Source organism: Calypte anna, chromosome 1 (assembly GCF_003957555.1).
Source record: "Calypte anna isolate BGI_N300 chromosome 1, bCalAnn1_v1.p, whole genome shotgun sequence".
NCBI classification, from domain to species: domain Eukaryota; kingdom Metazoa; phylum Chordata; class Aves; order Apodiformes; family Trochilidae; genus Calypte; species Calypte anna.
Window position 1 is genome coordinate 40,025,515 of NC_044244.1, and position 14,936 is coordinate 40,040,450.

Genomic DNA, 14,936 nt, shown 5'->3' on the forward strand with positions numbered 1-14,936 from the left:
TTCTGCAAGGCAAAAATTCCTGATGAAAAAAAAAATCACTGGCAAAAAATTTAGAGTCTGCTCTGGTATTTGCTGTATTACAACACTGGAAGATTTAGTAGTATGCATATATATTTCATGCATATATAGTGTAAAATATTTCTGAGTAATACTTTTACTCAGTGCAAAATCAGTTCACCAGTGTCAGTAGGAGATGCCTGTTCATTCCCTATTGTGAAAATGGGAAAATATTCAATCAGTGTTATTCATAGTTCATGCAGGTGATATTCTTTTTGTGACTTGGGAAGATAAACTTCTCAAAGCTTTTTTAGGATGAGGGGGCTTTCAGTATGCTTCAAGTGTCTTGTTTAGTGTTGTAAAGTTCAGTGGAAATATGCCATATCTTGGTTTATTTCATGCCATTTGCTCACAACCTATACAAGCAGTGCTATACCAAGGTACTAATAACATCACACAATTACTCCTCTAAAGAGTGGCATAACAAAGCATTCAGTATGTAATTGAATGAAATTACCTGACTCAATTTTGATCTTGCACTGTATAAAAACAGTAGTCACACAGCTTTGGCTTCCTAAGGCTCTGTGCTGCGGAAGTTCATACTGTCACATACATAGGACCTGACTGACCAGGTATATCTGAAGAAAACTTTCAATTAAATGTATTCATATTACTATGCATTCAAAGAAGACACATTTCTAAAAGATGTCCACTGGCTTCACTCTGTTAGTGTTAGATTTTTTTTTTTTTGCTTACTTCTGCCATGGTTATCATAGTAGGTCTAAATTTTGTTTGCTTTTTCCTTAGAAAATTGCCTTCATGGTAGCATTAGGACTGGTTACAACAGAACATTTGGAAGGTAAGATGGCATGTGTTATTTTACAGTTCAGTTTTTGGGTTAAATACTTTCTCTTGGCTGTCCTCAGAAGGGCAATGAAAAGATCATATGAAATGTTACCTATTCAGAATTGTGCTTTTCAGCCTCACTTCCCATTCCCTTACACAGCTGAAGGGGTATGAGAATTGTCTCTGCAGCCAGCATGAGCAGGCTTGGCATCAGCTGTTTTTTGGGTTTGCTCAGTCACCATGGTTCTTTAAAGGATGTTAATAACTGGAGGATGACAGTGAAGAAAAAATTCTGCAAAGCCTGTGACCAGCAATTATGTGGCTGAGGAGTCAGCAAGGTTCAAAGATGTTGCCCAGGTCTTCTGTAACATCGTGCCCTCTCCACCTTCCCCATGTGACTTTTATTTCTTGAGTTAATAAACTATCAGTTTCACAGAATAATGTGTAGAATAAGAGCATTTGTTTTATAAGATTTTAAGCGAATTAGAAAACAATCTTTAGCAAAGACTTCCTTCCCCCTGTTTTGCCAAAAATTGAACAAACTTCCAGTCTAATCCAACTTTGTGTTAGAGCTGCTAGTGTTCTTTTCTAGCCTTCTGAGTATGAGTTGAAACAAATTCTGCAGATAAACTGAAGTCAGTATCACATACTGGTCAGTTTACTTTTCCAAAAACACCTTGCAGGAATTAGCAGATTTTCATCTACCTTCATCTGAGCTTTGACTTTCTGAAAACATAGATGAGAAGGGGGAAATGAGCTTGGTCAGCAACTTTTCCAGTTGCGGAAGCAGAGCGTGGGTTTCTTGATGGAATGGATTATTTTTCATGTAAAGAAGAGAAGATACATCTATTTTAAAGGAAAATTCTACATGTTTTAGTTACATGCTCAGCTAATGAAAGTTGGTGTGGTTCCACAGTTGTAAGGATGACAAAGGACAGTGGCTCTTGATCACAAAAAAAGATAATTGACATTTACCACCTATTCCATGAACCATTGTCAGAGTAATACCTAGGAATTTCCATTGCACTGAATTTTGAATTTATGTGCTTTATAATTAGGCAGATTTTTAGACACTTTGCTGACTCAAGAGGTATCTACCATTTTACAGCTTCATTTCTTTTTAGTAAGATTCCCTGTGCTTTTGTTCCTTGGTTTTAAGAGTGATTGTGAATTAGGGAGAAACAGCACCTTAATTGTGGAGTCTCTTCAATATATTCAGGCTTTCTGTGGGTCTTGTTGCCTCTTTTCTGTGTCTTTCCTCTTTAAATCTGCATTTTAGAAAACCATTTAATGTCCCAGTGACTGAGAATTTGAAAGCAGTTTAAAGAAACTTTAAGCCATGGGCCTTTTTAATCCCTTAATGGTAATGGATTGAAATGGAAATTAAAAAGCTACAGCAATTTTGGGAGAAGATTTATAATCCAAAAAGTGCAAATGATGACTGGCTCTTGTTTTCTTTGTCTAAGGAAAATAGGACAACATTTGAAATTATGCTGAAGTGCAAATTATGCTTACGACAGAAGGAGCTTCATTTTGAATAATTCTTTATCCTTTGATTTTATTGAAACTAATAAATTGTTTGTGCAGTTTAATGCTTATGCTGGAAATGCCAAGTACTGCTCTGCTCTGTTTGTTCTACAGTAAGTGTGGAGACCTAACATTTTCAGCCCAACTGCTGCAATACTAATCCTGCAGAATCAATTCTTTCAGACAAATTCACTTTTTATATTCCTACTAGCTTTAAATAAATGGCTCCCAACAAGAGCAATTTACTGTGGAAAGGGTATTTCTTCACGAGTATTGGTGATTGCAGCTGTCAAAAAAATACCCTTACATGCTAAAGGTTGTTTTAGTGCTATGTCATATTTATGGTTATCAGCCATTGCTCTTTATAAAGAAGCAGTGGTCGTTACACTGTTCGGTTTATTTTAGTACTTGTAATGTATTTCTCAGTCTCACATTTTTGGAACTAAACTGTATGAAGATTGGGTCGTTAAAAGCTGATTCACCCAGTATCATTAATTCACACTCTTACTGCATTTCTTCATTTTATCCTTTAATTTTGTGGGGAAGAGCTATGATGCACTTCTATATGGATTTCTCTATCAGCCTGGAAGCCTTTCCACTTAGCATTCAGATGACCATCTTTCCCCTTACTGGGGAAAAGAGCTCTGGACTGCAGAGCTGACTGTGAGGCATCTTTTGAGGCCTTTCCCAGTAAATGAAGGCAGCCTCTTCCTCTGACTGACATTCTGCAAGGCACAGCTTTCACTGAAGATAAATTGTCATTATGAGCCTCATAGAATGACCATACAGGGTGTTTATTGATGGAAGGCGGCAGCTCATTGAAGCTTTGCCTCCAACATAAAGCTATCTTAAGGTTTATTTATCTCTGTAAAATGTATTACAGTTTAGAGGTTTTGATTTTTTCTTTTTTTTTCCTACTTGGAATATATTTTTAAAATAAATAGCCTAAGGAATAAGCCCAATTCTTTGATGCAGTACATGGTTGTAACATACTAAATCTCTTTCTATAGGCTATTAGACGACCATTTATCATTTAAAAAAAAAAAAAAAGGTTATGTAAAGAAAGCCTTAAAATAATTCTTTGTTCTGGTCATTCTAAAAATGTAAATCTTGCTTTACCTTATCAAAATAAAGACCCTGAAATATAAATATTTCCATGTAGATTACTAAAACACTTTAATAGGTTAGAAGAAACTATTTACTTTTACTTTATTAAGCCTTGTTTTGAAATCTATACAGTGCTTTTAGCAGAAGTAAGGAGCATCAAAAGATAGCATACCAGTGTATTCTTCTGTTCTGTCCTGGAGTGATTGCTTACAGATACAGGCTTAGAAATACATACTCCTTGTATCACAAGCATGGATATTTTTTGTTCAGTTTCCATGAAGTGCTGACACTGTACTCTCTCTCACTCATGGCTGCATAGGATGGAGTACATCTACAGCTATTCCAGTTCATTACTCGCTCACTCTCTCTCTTTATTTCCATCTATTCCCACTGCTATTACTTTTCCCCCCAGCCAGCTTTTATCTCTGTACCATAGTGATGTCTCTTCCAAACCTGCATTCCAGGTAGCTACCACATGTGTGAATCAGACTCCAGCAAATATTTCTGTTGCCTTGGTGAGAGCATGTACCAAAGCCATTCTCTCTTAAAACTAGGACACAAAAGGGCAGAGAGCTACAGATCCATCACAGTCCTCTTGTGAAGACCCTCGGCCCAGTTATGGACCCTGGCACACAGGATGCTCTTTGTTTCTTTTTCTGGGCTAGTGAAAATTCACAAACTTGTATCTCTGTGACAACCTCTGAAAAAAACCTAATCCTGGGCTGCCCCTGCTCCAGCTTTCTCCTTACACTGACACAACGGTGCTGAGATGCTGCAAGCCCTGGCTTCACTGATCACACACTGGTTTACCCCTGAACCTGGCTGCAAGAACCACTACTTCAGCCCACATTGTTGAGACTAAAGTAAAATGTCAGTGGGTGTCCACTGTATCCATTTTTTTGCCAGCATCAAGGCACATGATTCCTCTTTTGTGACACCTCTGACACCTTCTGGTCTTGGGAGCCATTTATTTAAAGCTAGTAGGAATATAAAAAGTGAATTTATTAATGCTTAGAGCATTCCTCTCTTATGCACTGGCACTGACAACAGGAATAACCATCTCTCCTCTAGTGGCTCTGTGGCAGGCTACTGGATCTGTGGCTAGCACTTGCCCTGCTGTGAAGCCCTTCGGAGGATGTCAGAGGGTTTGGAAGCTTCAAGATGGATATTTCAGAACAGCCAGACCAGCATTTAATAAGAAATATTTTCACAGTGGGACAGAACTGGTACCCATACCAGATCCTCTGGTTTGGAGTCTGCAAAGCAGCAAGGATGTTAATGAGACACTGGCAGTGGCTGCAGCCCTGGTGGTGATTGCATGTCTTGGTGCAGCCTGGGATCATAGGTTTGTTGGTAGTGAGACTGTATGGCTCTGACTCCTGTGGCAGCATAGGTGTAGCTCATGTCAGACTGTGAGAACAGACCTGCCTGCACTCTTTGAATTGCCCAAAGAGAAGACACCTTCAGAGCATGAGAGATGATATGTTCCTGTGCCAGTGTGGAAAACCAACCAGAAAATATGAGTAGTTGCTCTTCTGTTTTTCTTGTCTGTACAGTTTCTTTCTGATACATTTATCTCTCCAAAAGTGGTGGCTGAGCCAATAGTCCTTCAGAAATAAGAAGTTTCAGATCAATATCTCAGAACTGAGGGCAGTACAAAGATCCATAGAGGGTATTGGCCTTGTCTCTAGGGACATGACATGGGACATGTCCAAGACATGACTGACAATATCTACTGTAGCAACACTTGAAGTAGTATGGCCCCTTTGACTCTGTGGGGAAGTGATCAGCATCTGGAAAGGGTGCTTGGAAATCAGAACTATGTGTTGGAAATGCTATTCCCATGTTATTGTAGACATCCTGAAAACTGGACTGTATCTTCCTGAGGGAATGCAAATGAGAGGTGATGCTTTATATCCTTAAGGACATTTTCTGGCACTCAGGATGTTCTGAGACAGATCTCTTTAGTTCAGACATTGATGAAAGATACCAGACCTTCTGCAGAACCAGGTTGTGTCCTAAGTTTCTGTTTGGTGTGCTCCTAGTCCTCTGGGATGAAGGGCTAGTGTTCCTGCCAGTTCTTCTGAGAGATTTACTTAGAGCAAGATAGAACAGAGCTATCACCATCACAGGGGCATTTAAACTAGCAGCAGCCCTCTGGCATCTCAGTGCAGAGTCTAAACTTTGCCTTACAGCATTCACATAGGAAACATTTTAGAACAGAGCATCACCCCAGCTGTGCACAATTCATGTCATGGGATGGATATCGGATTGCTCTTGCTTAAGTAGGTCTCCTCTTACTTTATTATCAAAATAAAAAGTGGGTTCAAACCATTATCAAGTGCTAGAAAAAGAAATTTTGTATGACAGAAATGAAATCCTAGCTCAGATAAAAGTACCATTAAATCTGGAGATTTCAGGGGGCCAGGAATTTAGTCACTCTGTGTCTGTTTGCAGCATTATGTATGTGGCTAGTTGTTTCTAAATACAGTCCTCAGCTAGTACTTTCTTGAATATGTGTTACCATTTAGTTCTCATGTGTTTCACCCTTTTCCAAAGAGGACTGCTATTCAATGAGCCTGTCTTTGCACTGCTGTTTCCAGTGACAAACATACATGTACAGCAACAGTAACAACAGTTTCTATGCTTGGGATCATAAAGTTGTGGATTTGGATGGATAAATCATCATGTCCCAGTTAGAGCTGAGTCTAGCCATGATGTTCTGACCATGCTTTTTCTAACCTCCACAGAGGAAAAGTAGTGTAAATTAAATTTAAAAAGGTCTCCATGCTTTCACCTGATATGAGTTACAAGACTTTAATGCTTTAAATGCTTTATTTTTAGTGGCAGACATTGATAGTATTTTGAAAGGTCTCTGTTGATGGTTATGATGAATATGTGTCTGAAGGGATCATAATAAAAATCTTGTAGGGTGACAGAAGTCCACTTTGGAGCAGGGAAGAAATAAAAAATGCCTGTGTTCTGAATCACACAAGGAAAAGCTTATTAATGTCAAACCTTGAACTGCAGCAGATATCGGTGCTGATGCAACCCAATTATACTTTAGAAATGAAACTGAACACAAAGCCCAAGGGGTTAAGGGTAAGAGCATCTTGCTTAACAAGTTAGATCTACGTTTTTCCCTGATGAATGAGAAACACATAATTCAGGTTTCTTTCCATGGTTACAGAAATTCAGAGCAAGCGTCAGGAAAGAAAGAGAAGAAGCACAGCAAATCCAGCCTACAGTGGACTCTTGGAAACAGAGGTACTTTACCACTCACTTTTTTTTGCCACAGTTTTATTTTGTGTCAATAAAAGACTTAAGTGCTTATTATTACAGAAGTATATCTGAATGCATAACCACGCATTTGCTTGTGAAGAGATATTGGTGTAGTAAAGGAAGAAAAGATCTCATCTCAGTAGCTAAGCAACAGGTTTTCACGCCACAGCATCACTTGCTTCAAACTAGAATTTGGCTTAGTTTTAATAAAGGCCAAAAGGACTTCATGGGACCTAATTATTCTTTCACTATTCTTTCCCTGGTCCCTTCAGGTCAGAACTGGAGAACTCAGGTTCTGTGTTATGTTCAGACTCACATTTCTATTTCTCTTTTCCTATGTGCCAAATAATAAATGGAGAACTGCTTTTTTAATTAGTGACAGTGTTGGTTTAAGAATCAGTGTGCTCTGCATGGAGCATGGAAGCTTGCATAAGAAACATAATAATGCATAATTAAAAATAAAATGCTCTGGCTAATCTCAGTTGTCTGTTACAGTTATGCTCTTACATTTAAAATGTAGGAAAATTTGGTTCTACATAATATTGGATTGCAAACAGTGTAACAGCAGCATTATAAATATATGTAAATTTTTCTGAATTTTTTTTTGTTTGTTTCTGAACTGGCACATATGCATTTATTCAGCATATTGAAATTTCACCTTCAAAATTTCATTATAGCTTGAGGTTGCTATTTGAATTACCTACATCAGTGGAACTGCTTTGTAGCTAGCTCTCCATTTAAGCCAGATTTCTCTGTGTTCTGAGTTCTTTAAGCCTTAAGAAAGTGATTTTTCTTTCTTGAGGTAGAAGTGATGCAGAATTTCTGATATGCCAGTGGTTCAGATTTCTGTGTTTGTTGGCAGATAGCATACAGATGAGGCTAAGAAACCCACCATGGAATTAAGCTGCTTCATGGCTTGGTTGTTCTTCTTTCAAAAGTATTGGAGATTTTTATACTCCAGAGCAGCTCTGGACACTTGAATTATCAGAACTCATCAACTTTTCTCTAGCAATCTCTTCAGAGCAAATGTTGATGTCCATTTGTCCAATGTTTAACACATTAGGAACTTTAGCCTTCCCTAGAATTAAGTTTATAGTGCCTGCTCTTAAACCTTTTTTTTTCCTGATGAGTTTATTAAAATACTCGTGGCAGGGTTTTGTGACTGGAGTCTGACTGGGGTCTTGTGCCAAAGAGTTACCTTGGAGCAGGGCTGGAGGAGCTGGGCTGCACCCCTACTTCATGCTGCTCACTATTCTCAAAAGCATTTCCTGCAGTGATAGATGGCATGGAGAAGGAAATGTCTGTGAAAGAGTCCTGTGGCTGATCAGCTGTGTCCTCATTAGGAGATGTCATTAAGTACTGACCATGGGGAATGCCGTTCAAGTCAAATGGAGGCAGATGGTTTTTCTCTGATCAATTAGCTGCTCAGATTGATTTGCTAATCAGTGAGTTGAGGTATTTTGTGGCATTTCAGGCGTTTTGGTGCAGTTTAATTTACGGTTAGTCTACGGAATGATCTTTAATTCATGATTGTTTAAATTGAAATTGCATATAAATTAGACTTTTTATTTGCCAACACCTCTCAAAACGGCAGGAGTTCAGCATCTGTAGTGGTGATGCTAACTTCCTTGATTACAGAAATGTGATCATGGTCTTATGTCTTCCCTTGAATGTTGTGCTTTTTCTTTTCTAAGCTTTTGCCTTTAAAAAAAAAGTCATACCACTTTATTTTCCAACCCTCCTTAGCTTCTTTTTTTTTTTTTTTTTTTTTTTTTTTTTTTTTTTTTTTTTTTTTTTTCCCAATTGGAAAGGGTTGAGTTTCAAGCTGTATTTTTTTTGAAGGGAGAAACATCAATACAAAATTAATTAACAGACAGGAAAATATGTGTAAGAGAACAGTTTACTGACCACAGAATTTATTAGACCACATTTATTAGCAAAAGCCCTCTAATCTCTAATTTTCCTCCAAGCAGAGTCTAACAACATCTAATGGAGGTATTGTTTCCAGTCCTGCTGTACAAGTATAGGAAGGCACAGAGAAACAATTAGGGTTTGTATAGACTGTTAACAAAGCCTGGCTTGATACTGAACCACAGCTTTTCCTGTTTGACAAGCTGGTGATGGGCTGCATTGAATTAGTTAAGCATCTCAGTCAGGTTTCCACTAGTCTGTGTTTTTAGGTTTGAAAGTCTTGGAAACCTCAGCAGATTGAAATCACTACCAGCTCCTAGAGGTCATACACATTATATTTGGAAAGAGAAATATTTTGCTTAGGCTCTAATACAGAGCTTGAAAATGAAATATGTTCCTACCAACTATAGGCACGTGTCACAGAAGGCAGTGATGCTTTTCTGCAGGGGGAAGTCCATCACCATTTCTATATACTCCAATAAAGATGTCATCTCACAGGAACAGTTTATTGCACAGTTTTTGCTTTATGGGTGCTGTTTATCTGCTAGTTTTGGAGTTATTGTTGCCTTTGCCTTGATATTACCAACCTCTGGAACATATCCTGGAACTCAACTAATAAAATATACGCTTCACATTTCTCTCTTGTTAATAAAATGTAATGTCCATCAAACTGCCCTAATGAAGATTTGTGCAAATCTGTGAAATTTGAAGTTTTGAAGAAAGGTAAATAATGCAACTATTTGCATGACTGTTTGAGGATTAGCAATGTATGTTCTAAGTCACAGGACTGGCTTCTGGATATCTGGTTGTGTATGGGGAAAGCTCACGGAGGTTGTTAACACAAACTGGTAAGCACTTTTCAGTGACACTGAGGTTGTTTTTTTTTCCCCTTGTAGCGGAAACGCCTTGCATCGAATTATTTGAATAACCCCTTGTTCCTTTCAACAAGAGGTAAGCATATTTTATAACAAATATGCTACTATTCTAATGACATGTTAAATATTTATTAGTAGGATTTCATATGAATTACTGCAAGGGTACCATAGGGCATTACTTTGTGTAAGGTCCCCGCACTTCAGAGTGTGCAGTGAAAATAGATGGTTTTCCTGCAAAAACAATTGAAAGATAAAGCTAAAGGTCAAAACTGTGAGGAAACATATCTGAAATCTCTTCAAGCTGTGGAAAATCCTATCTCTGTTATTGAAAGCACCATGCCGTGAGGGACTGATTGAAGAAGGCAGTGTTGCCAACCTCAAGTGCTTAAAAATATATATATATATATATTGAAAATTTGTGATAAAAAACCCCAAACTATTCAGAGCTTTTCATTTCATCTTCAGGGCCTAGAAATTTACCATAACTTTTGCTTTAAAAACAATGGCTGAAAAACTATTTTTCTGACTCCAAGAGCTCAAGCCATAAATCTAGGTTTGATGGCCTTGAAGATGCCTTCCAGTCTTGTATTTATAAGAACTTCAGATGCTGAAAATTTTACAGCAAAATTGAGAATTAGCAACTCAGAAAAGCTGTTTGGAGATTTATCTCGTGAGAAGATGGTCATTTCAGGAAAAACATGAAATATAGAGAAAATGCAAATAATTCAGAGGTGGGAGGTGAAACAAGGAGAGCATTGAGTACAGTTTGATTTTTCAGACAAAGCCCATGTAGGATTTTAAGAGAGAAAGCAAGAAGTTCAAGTTGCCTTTCAGAAGAGGAGAGAAAGCCAGTAAAGAAATGGGATTATGTCCTTGCCTTTGTGTTGCCTTTGTAACTTAGGCTCTGCATTAGAGGTAAGGGAAGACAAGTATTATTCTAGCATTAGGAGCATTTGCAAGGGCAATTTCAAGTAAGACATGAAGTTTTGACAGCTTTTCAGTGCTTGCTTGATACCACTGTCAAGCGTTATGTTTAGTGCTTGAGATTCCCCTTTCCAGCCCTGCCTGGAATTCTTGTGCCTTCCAAACTTCACGTGCTAGATGCAGACGATTGCCCTACTTACCATATGCTTCTCATGCAGAAGGTCTCAGAGGACAAGAGAGGTTATTACATGGTAAACAGCTATGATGACATGCCTCTTAGCAGGAGCACATGCTCATGTGAGCCCCAGTGGAAAGAACATTATTCCTGGCTTAGTATTATCTTCAAAATTAAAATTACAATGTATTATTTGTCTTATCGTAGTGTTTGTTTTCCCTATGTATACACATGAAAAAAAAAAAAAACAAAACCAGAGAGAGAATGGAAATGTTAGCAAGCAGCTCTGTTAGTTTCTCAGTGGATTTAGTTTAAATTAGGGTTTGGTATCTCTAACCTTCTGTCTGCTGCATGATTCCTGTTTTATTTTCAGGAAAGTAGGCTCCAGTGATGCTGGAGGAAAGTAGGCTCCAGCTGTCTCAGAGCCACTTGAAAATCAGCACTCTCTCACCTTAATTGTTAATTCCTCTTTGCGTCCTGTATCTTTGTTTTTTCCAGCCTCCAGAATCTGTCCTGGGATTCTGTAAATTCTGACAATGTTCAACTGGGCTTCTTTACATAAGAATTCCCCTTCTCTGTAGGAGTTTTTTAGGTACAGGCACCAGGCTCTGAACTGAAAGCAGACACTGTCCTAGACAGCTTGGAACTGCAGGGATGCATTTGTCCATCTCAGTGAAGAGCTGTCTGCCCCTTCTCTTAGAAAATGCTCTCTTTAAAAAATAGTCTTCAGATTAATTTTTCAGCAAGTAGGATGCAGAAGTGGGCATATTTTAAAGTATTTAATTTTTTTTAGTAAAAGTGAGTTGAGAGGAGAATTATACAAAGTAAAAAAAAAAAATCCCTACTGAAGTACAGGAAACAAATGTCATTTCCAGAAATGCAGAAAAGAACAATTCTTGTAATTTTTAGCAAAATGTCAATTAATCAGGATTCATTTATCTGAAAATGTCTTACCTGAAATGAGGTCACATCCCCTGACATGTATCATTTGTAGGAAAGACTCTTCAATTATCAAGCCCCTGTTTATCTGAATAACATTTATGTCCCCTGAGTAATTGCAGTGTCATAGCTCGGTGGATCTCTGTGTGTATTTTTGTGTATATGAAGTGACATCTACAGATTTTATAGGTCTGTGTTTATTTATGGAACCCATTGCCAAAGGATGATACAACTGTGGACAAATGCTACAAAATAGACGAATTTATGGAAGAAAAGTCTATCTAAGGATGCTAAATATAAAACTGAAGATGTGAAGTCCAGGATAGGGAAGTACATAAACTGATAGTGTCTGGAAGGACAATTCTGGATGAAAAAAATTTACTCCCTGCTTGCCCTGTTCTTGCACTCTGTACAGGAGTGGCAGCACTGGACACTATTAGCAAAGTAACCTGGGCTTTGTAGCCTTTGGTCTAAGTTAGATGAAGCTGTTCCTTTATTCTTGTGTTCCTGTTCTTACATGAGTGTGTAGTGTGAATGTGTCTGCATCTTCACATGTGCACATTGGTGCATGAAACAAATGTGTACAAGCAGGAGGGAACTCCTGGGTTGGCCTGCATGTGAGGGATGACACTGTGGCAGGGGTATTCCCATTTGTGATGGGAGAGGGGGCTGAAGGACTGAAGAAGTATCAGTTTGGTTGTCTCCACTTTAACCCAAAGAAAGTCCTCTCCATCAGCTGTTTGTCACTGGGACAGCATGCACCAGCCTCTTAAAAACCAGCAGCAAAAAATTACAACTCACTGTGCAGGTCCCATAAAGCTGTTAAAGTTTTCTGGTTTTTTATTTTTGGACCAAAGTGTGAGGAATTTCACAAATATTTTTACTAAAGGCTTGGCCTGCTTTCCACTGAGCTCTGATAGTTGTCAGGCTGTGAATGCAATCACCACAGATTTGGTTCATCAGAAGGTCAGAAAATTTTGTCAGCTTGGGTGGGAGCAGTTTGATGATAAAGATTTAGATAAAGATAAAGATGATATCATAAAGCTCAGTTGCAGCAGTATGTGACCATTTTGGCCACGAATCAGCTGACCATTTATACGTCTGTAACAGTAAATCAGTGGCACCACTTTCATACTCCAAGTTAAGCACCTGCTTAAGTGCCTTGCTGGTTCTTGGCCAGACTGTTCATCACCCAGCAGGATGAAGTCCTTAAGGAGGACTTTTGGAATAGTGACACAAAGAGAGGAGGCCTGCCTGAAAATTTAAAAAAAATTTGAAATAGTCTGCACTTCCCATACTCTGACTTTTTAGCATCAAATCTTCAGACACAGGATTCCTGGAACACACATTTTTACATCTCAGATGCTAATTTCTCTACTTGCTGTTGTATTCTTTCCTACTCATGTTTGATTTTGGGAATATCCCTATCTCCTTTGTCATAGCTTGGCTATAATTACATCCATAGCTAAGAACAAGCATTAACTGCAGTCATGTATTTCCCACTAATCTGTTCTCTGTCCTTCTTTCATATGCTAGCAAATGAGGATCCATTCTGGAAGGTATGTGTAGCAAAATTTGTGTGTTATCAATGTCTTTTTTATCAGTGTGTAATTCAATGCTTGCTTCTGTCTCTATCAAGGTACAAAATTGCAGTATTCTCTTTGCATTTCATATTGCTTGCATGAAACATTTCCCACTTATCTAAATCTTTGAGCTTCTAGGTTAGAATTTCAAAGATTTGTACTCTTGGGCTTTGATATGTAAGGCTTGAGTTTAATCCTAGTGTAGAATCCACTGACTGAGAAACTGCTAGGCCAGATTTGTAGTTTTAATGAAAATTTTAAGACAATGAATAACCATTCTAGTTTGTATAGACTTTTTGAGCAGGTAGGTTCTAAAGAGTAGTGTTTTGGAGAGCAATTTTTTGACAGGACTGTCTTAGATTTCAAGATGTAAGCCTGACTAAAACTATCAGGAAACTTTATAATTAATTGCTCTAAAATGAAAATATGCTTTTGGAATTAAAAAAAGGTTAAAAATTGTTATTATTGTTTCTGGAGAAGCACTAGGAAAAATTTAGATTTTAAATATAATGATTCACAAGCCATGAGAGCTTCAAAATCGGTATCTCCTATATTAAAATGCACTTAATTATACAAAGAGTAATTAACATTGCCACCAGATTAGCATAGCAATTTACTACATGACATTGTAACTTTGTTGATGAGTCTCAGTTCATTTTATATATATTGCTTCAAACAAAGTACTAATCAGTCTTGTTGAAGAAGGGTTGTCAGAGCAAGTGTGAACAGAGAACAATTAACATCAGGGAGAACAAAGGGACAGAGGAGCCCTCCAGAGGAGTTCACAAAAGAGGGTACACAGCAATAGGTTGTACTTGAGCATCCTGCTTTCCTAGCTGCTCCTTGAGGCAATGGACATTAAAAAAATTGGAGCTGAGCTTTTTCCCCAAATACTTTTCCTTCCTTGCTTCCTTCTGCTTTGGACTTGAAAGACAAGTGATTCACATGTTGACTTTGACCCATCCTTCAAAACAGAGTTGCACAGGGTGATGTGAGTGTTGGCATGATGCATTACCAAAACCAAGTGACATCATTCCTATGTCACAAGCTGCCTATATTAGTCGACTCCCTCCTGTATTTGATTAGTTGGGTTTTATTTTTCTATTTGTTTCATTTTATGAATCTTGGTTCCGACTCTTTATTTTGTTTGTATTTGGTGCTATCACACACCATTATTTCTGTCATCTGCAGTGGCTAGGGTGCTTCTGACAATTTGATTTGGTGTGTGAATGAGCCTGTCTGTTGCAGTAGTGGTTTTGAATGGTGTATGGAGAATCATTCTCAATGGGCTGACTTTACCCAAGCCATTCTGCCTCCTTTCCTGCAGAGTGAGATCCACCACGATGAGCACTGCACTGCTTGCAAACGTGGCATTAACCTGCAGCCCTGTGGCACATGTCCTAGAGCATATCACCTCAACTGCTTGGACCCACCCCTCAAAACTGCCCCCAAGGGGGTTTGGGTCTGTCCAAAGTGCCAACAGAAGGTAAGCTACATGGACCATAGATCCCCAAGAAAAGAAAATGTAAGAAGCCTAATTCGTGTACCAGGAAACTAATCCAACCTGTGGTCGCAGCTTATGGAGTCACAGCTGGAGTAAAATGGAGAGGCTTTCAGTACAATTTGCATCATTTCTTTCTGGCTTTTCATCGTCCTGGAGTTAGAACATACCATGAGTGTCTTAGCTGCCCTGTAATCCCATCTGCTGAGTTTGCTCTTCATTTCCTTTGTTTCACTGCTTTACAATAAAGCCACCAGCATGTAGGGTTG

At 38.4% G+C, this 14,936-nt stretch overlaps 1 protein-coding gene across 1 annotated transcript in view; it reads left to right on the forward strand.

Annotated features, from left to right (window-relative positions):
- Positions 1 to 14,936, forward strand: part of PHF21B (PHD finger protein 21B) — a gene marked incomplete at its 5' end in the record, with an annotated part of 63,837 nt that overhangs the window by 44,321 nt on the left and 4,580 nt on the right. The window contains 5 exons of the mRNA XM_030444633.1: positions 805 to 856; positions 6,668 to 6,744; positions 9,567 to 9,621; positions 13,120 to 13,142; positions 14,494 to 14,652. Of these exons, the coding sequence (XP_030300493.1) occupies positions 805 to 856; positions 6,668 to 6,744; positions 9,567 to 9,621; positions 13,120 to 13,142; positions 14,494 to 14,652 (366 nt within the window). The remainder of the gene's footprint in view (positions 1 to 804; positions 857 to 6,667; positions 6,745 to 9,566; positions 9,622 to 13,119; positions 13,143 to 14,493; positions 14,653 to 14,936) is intronic.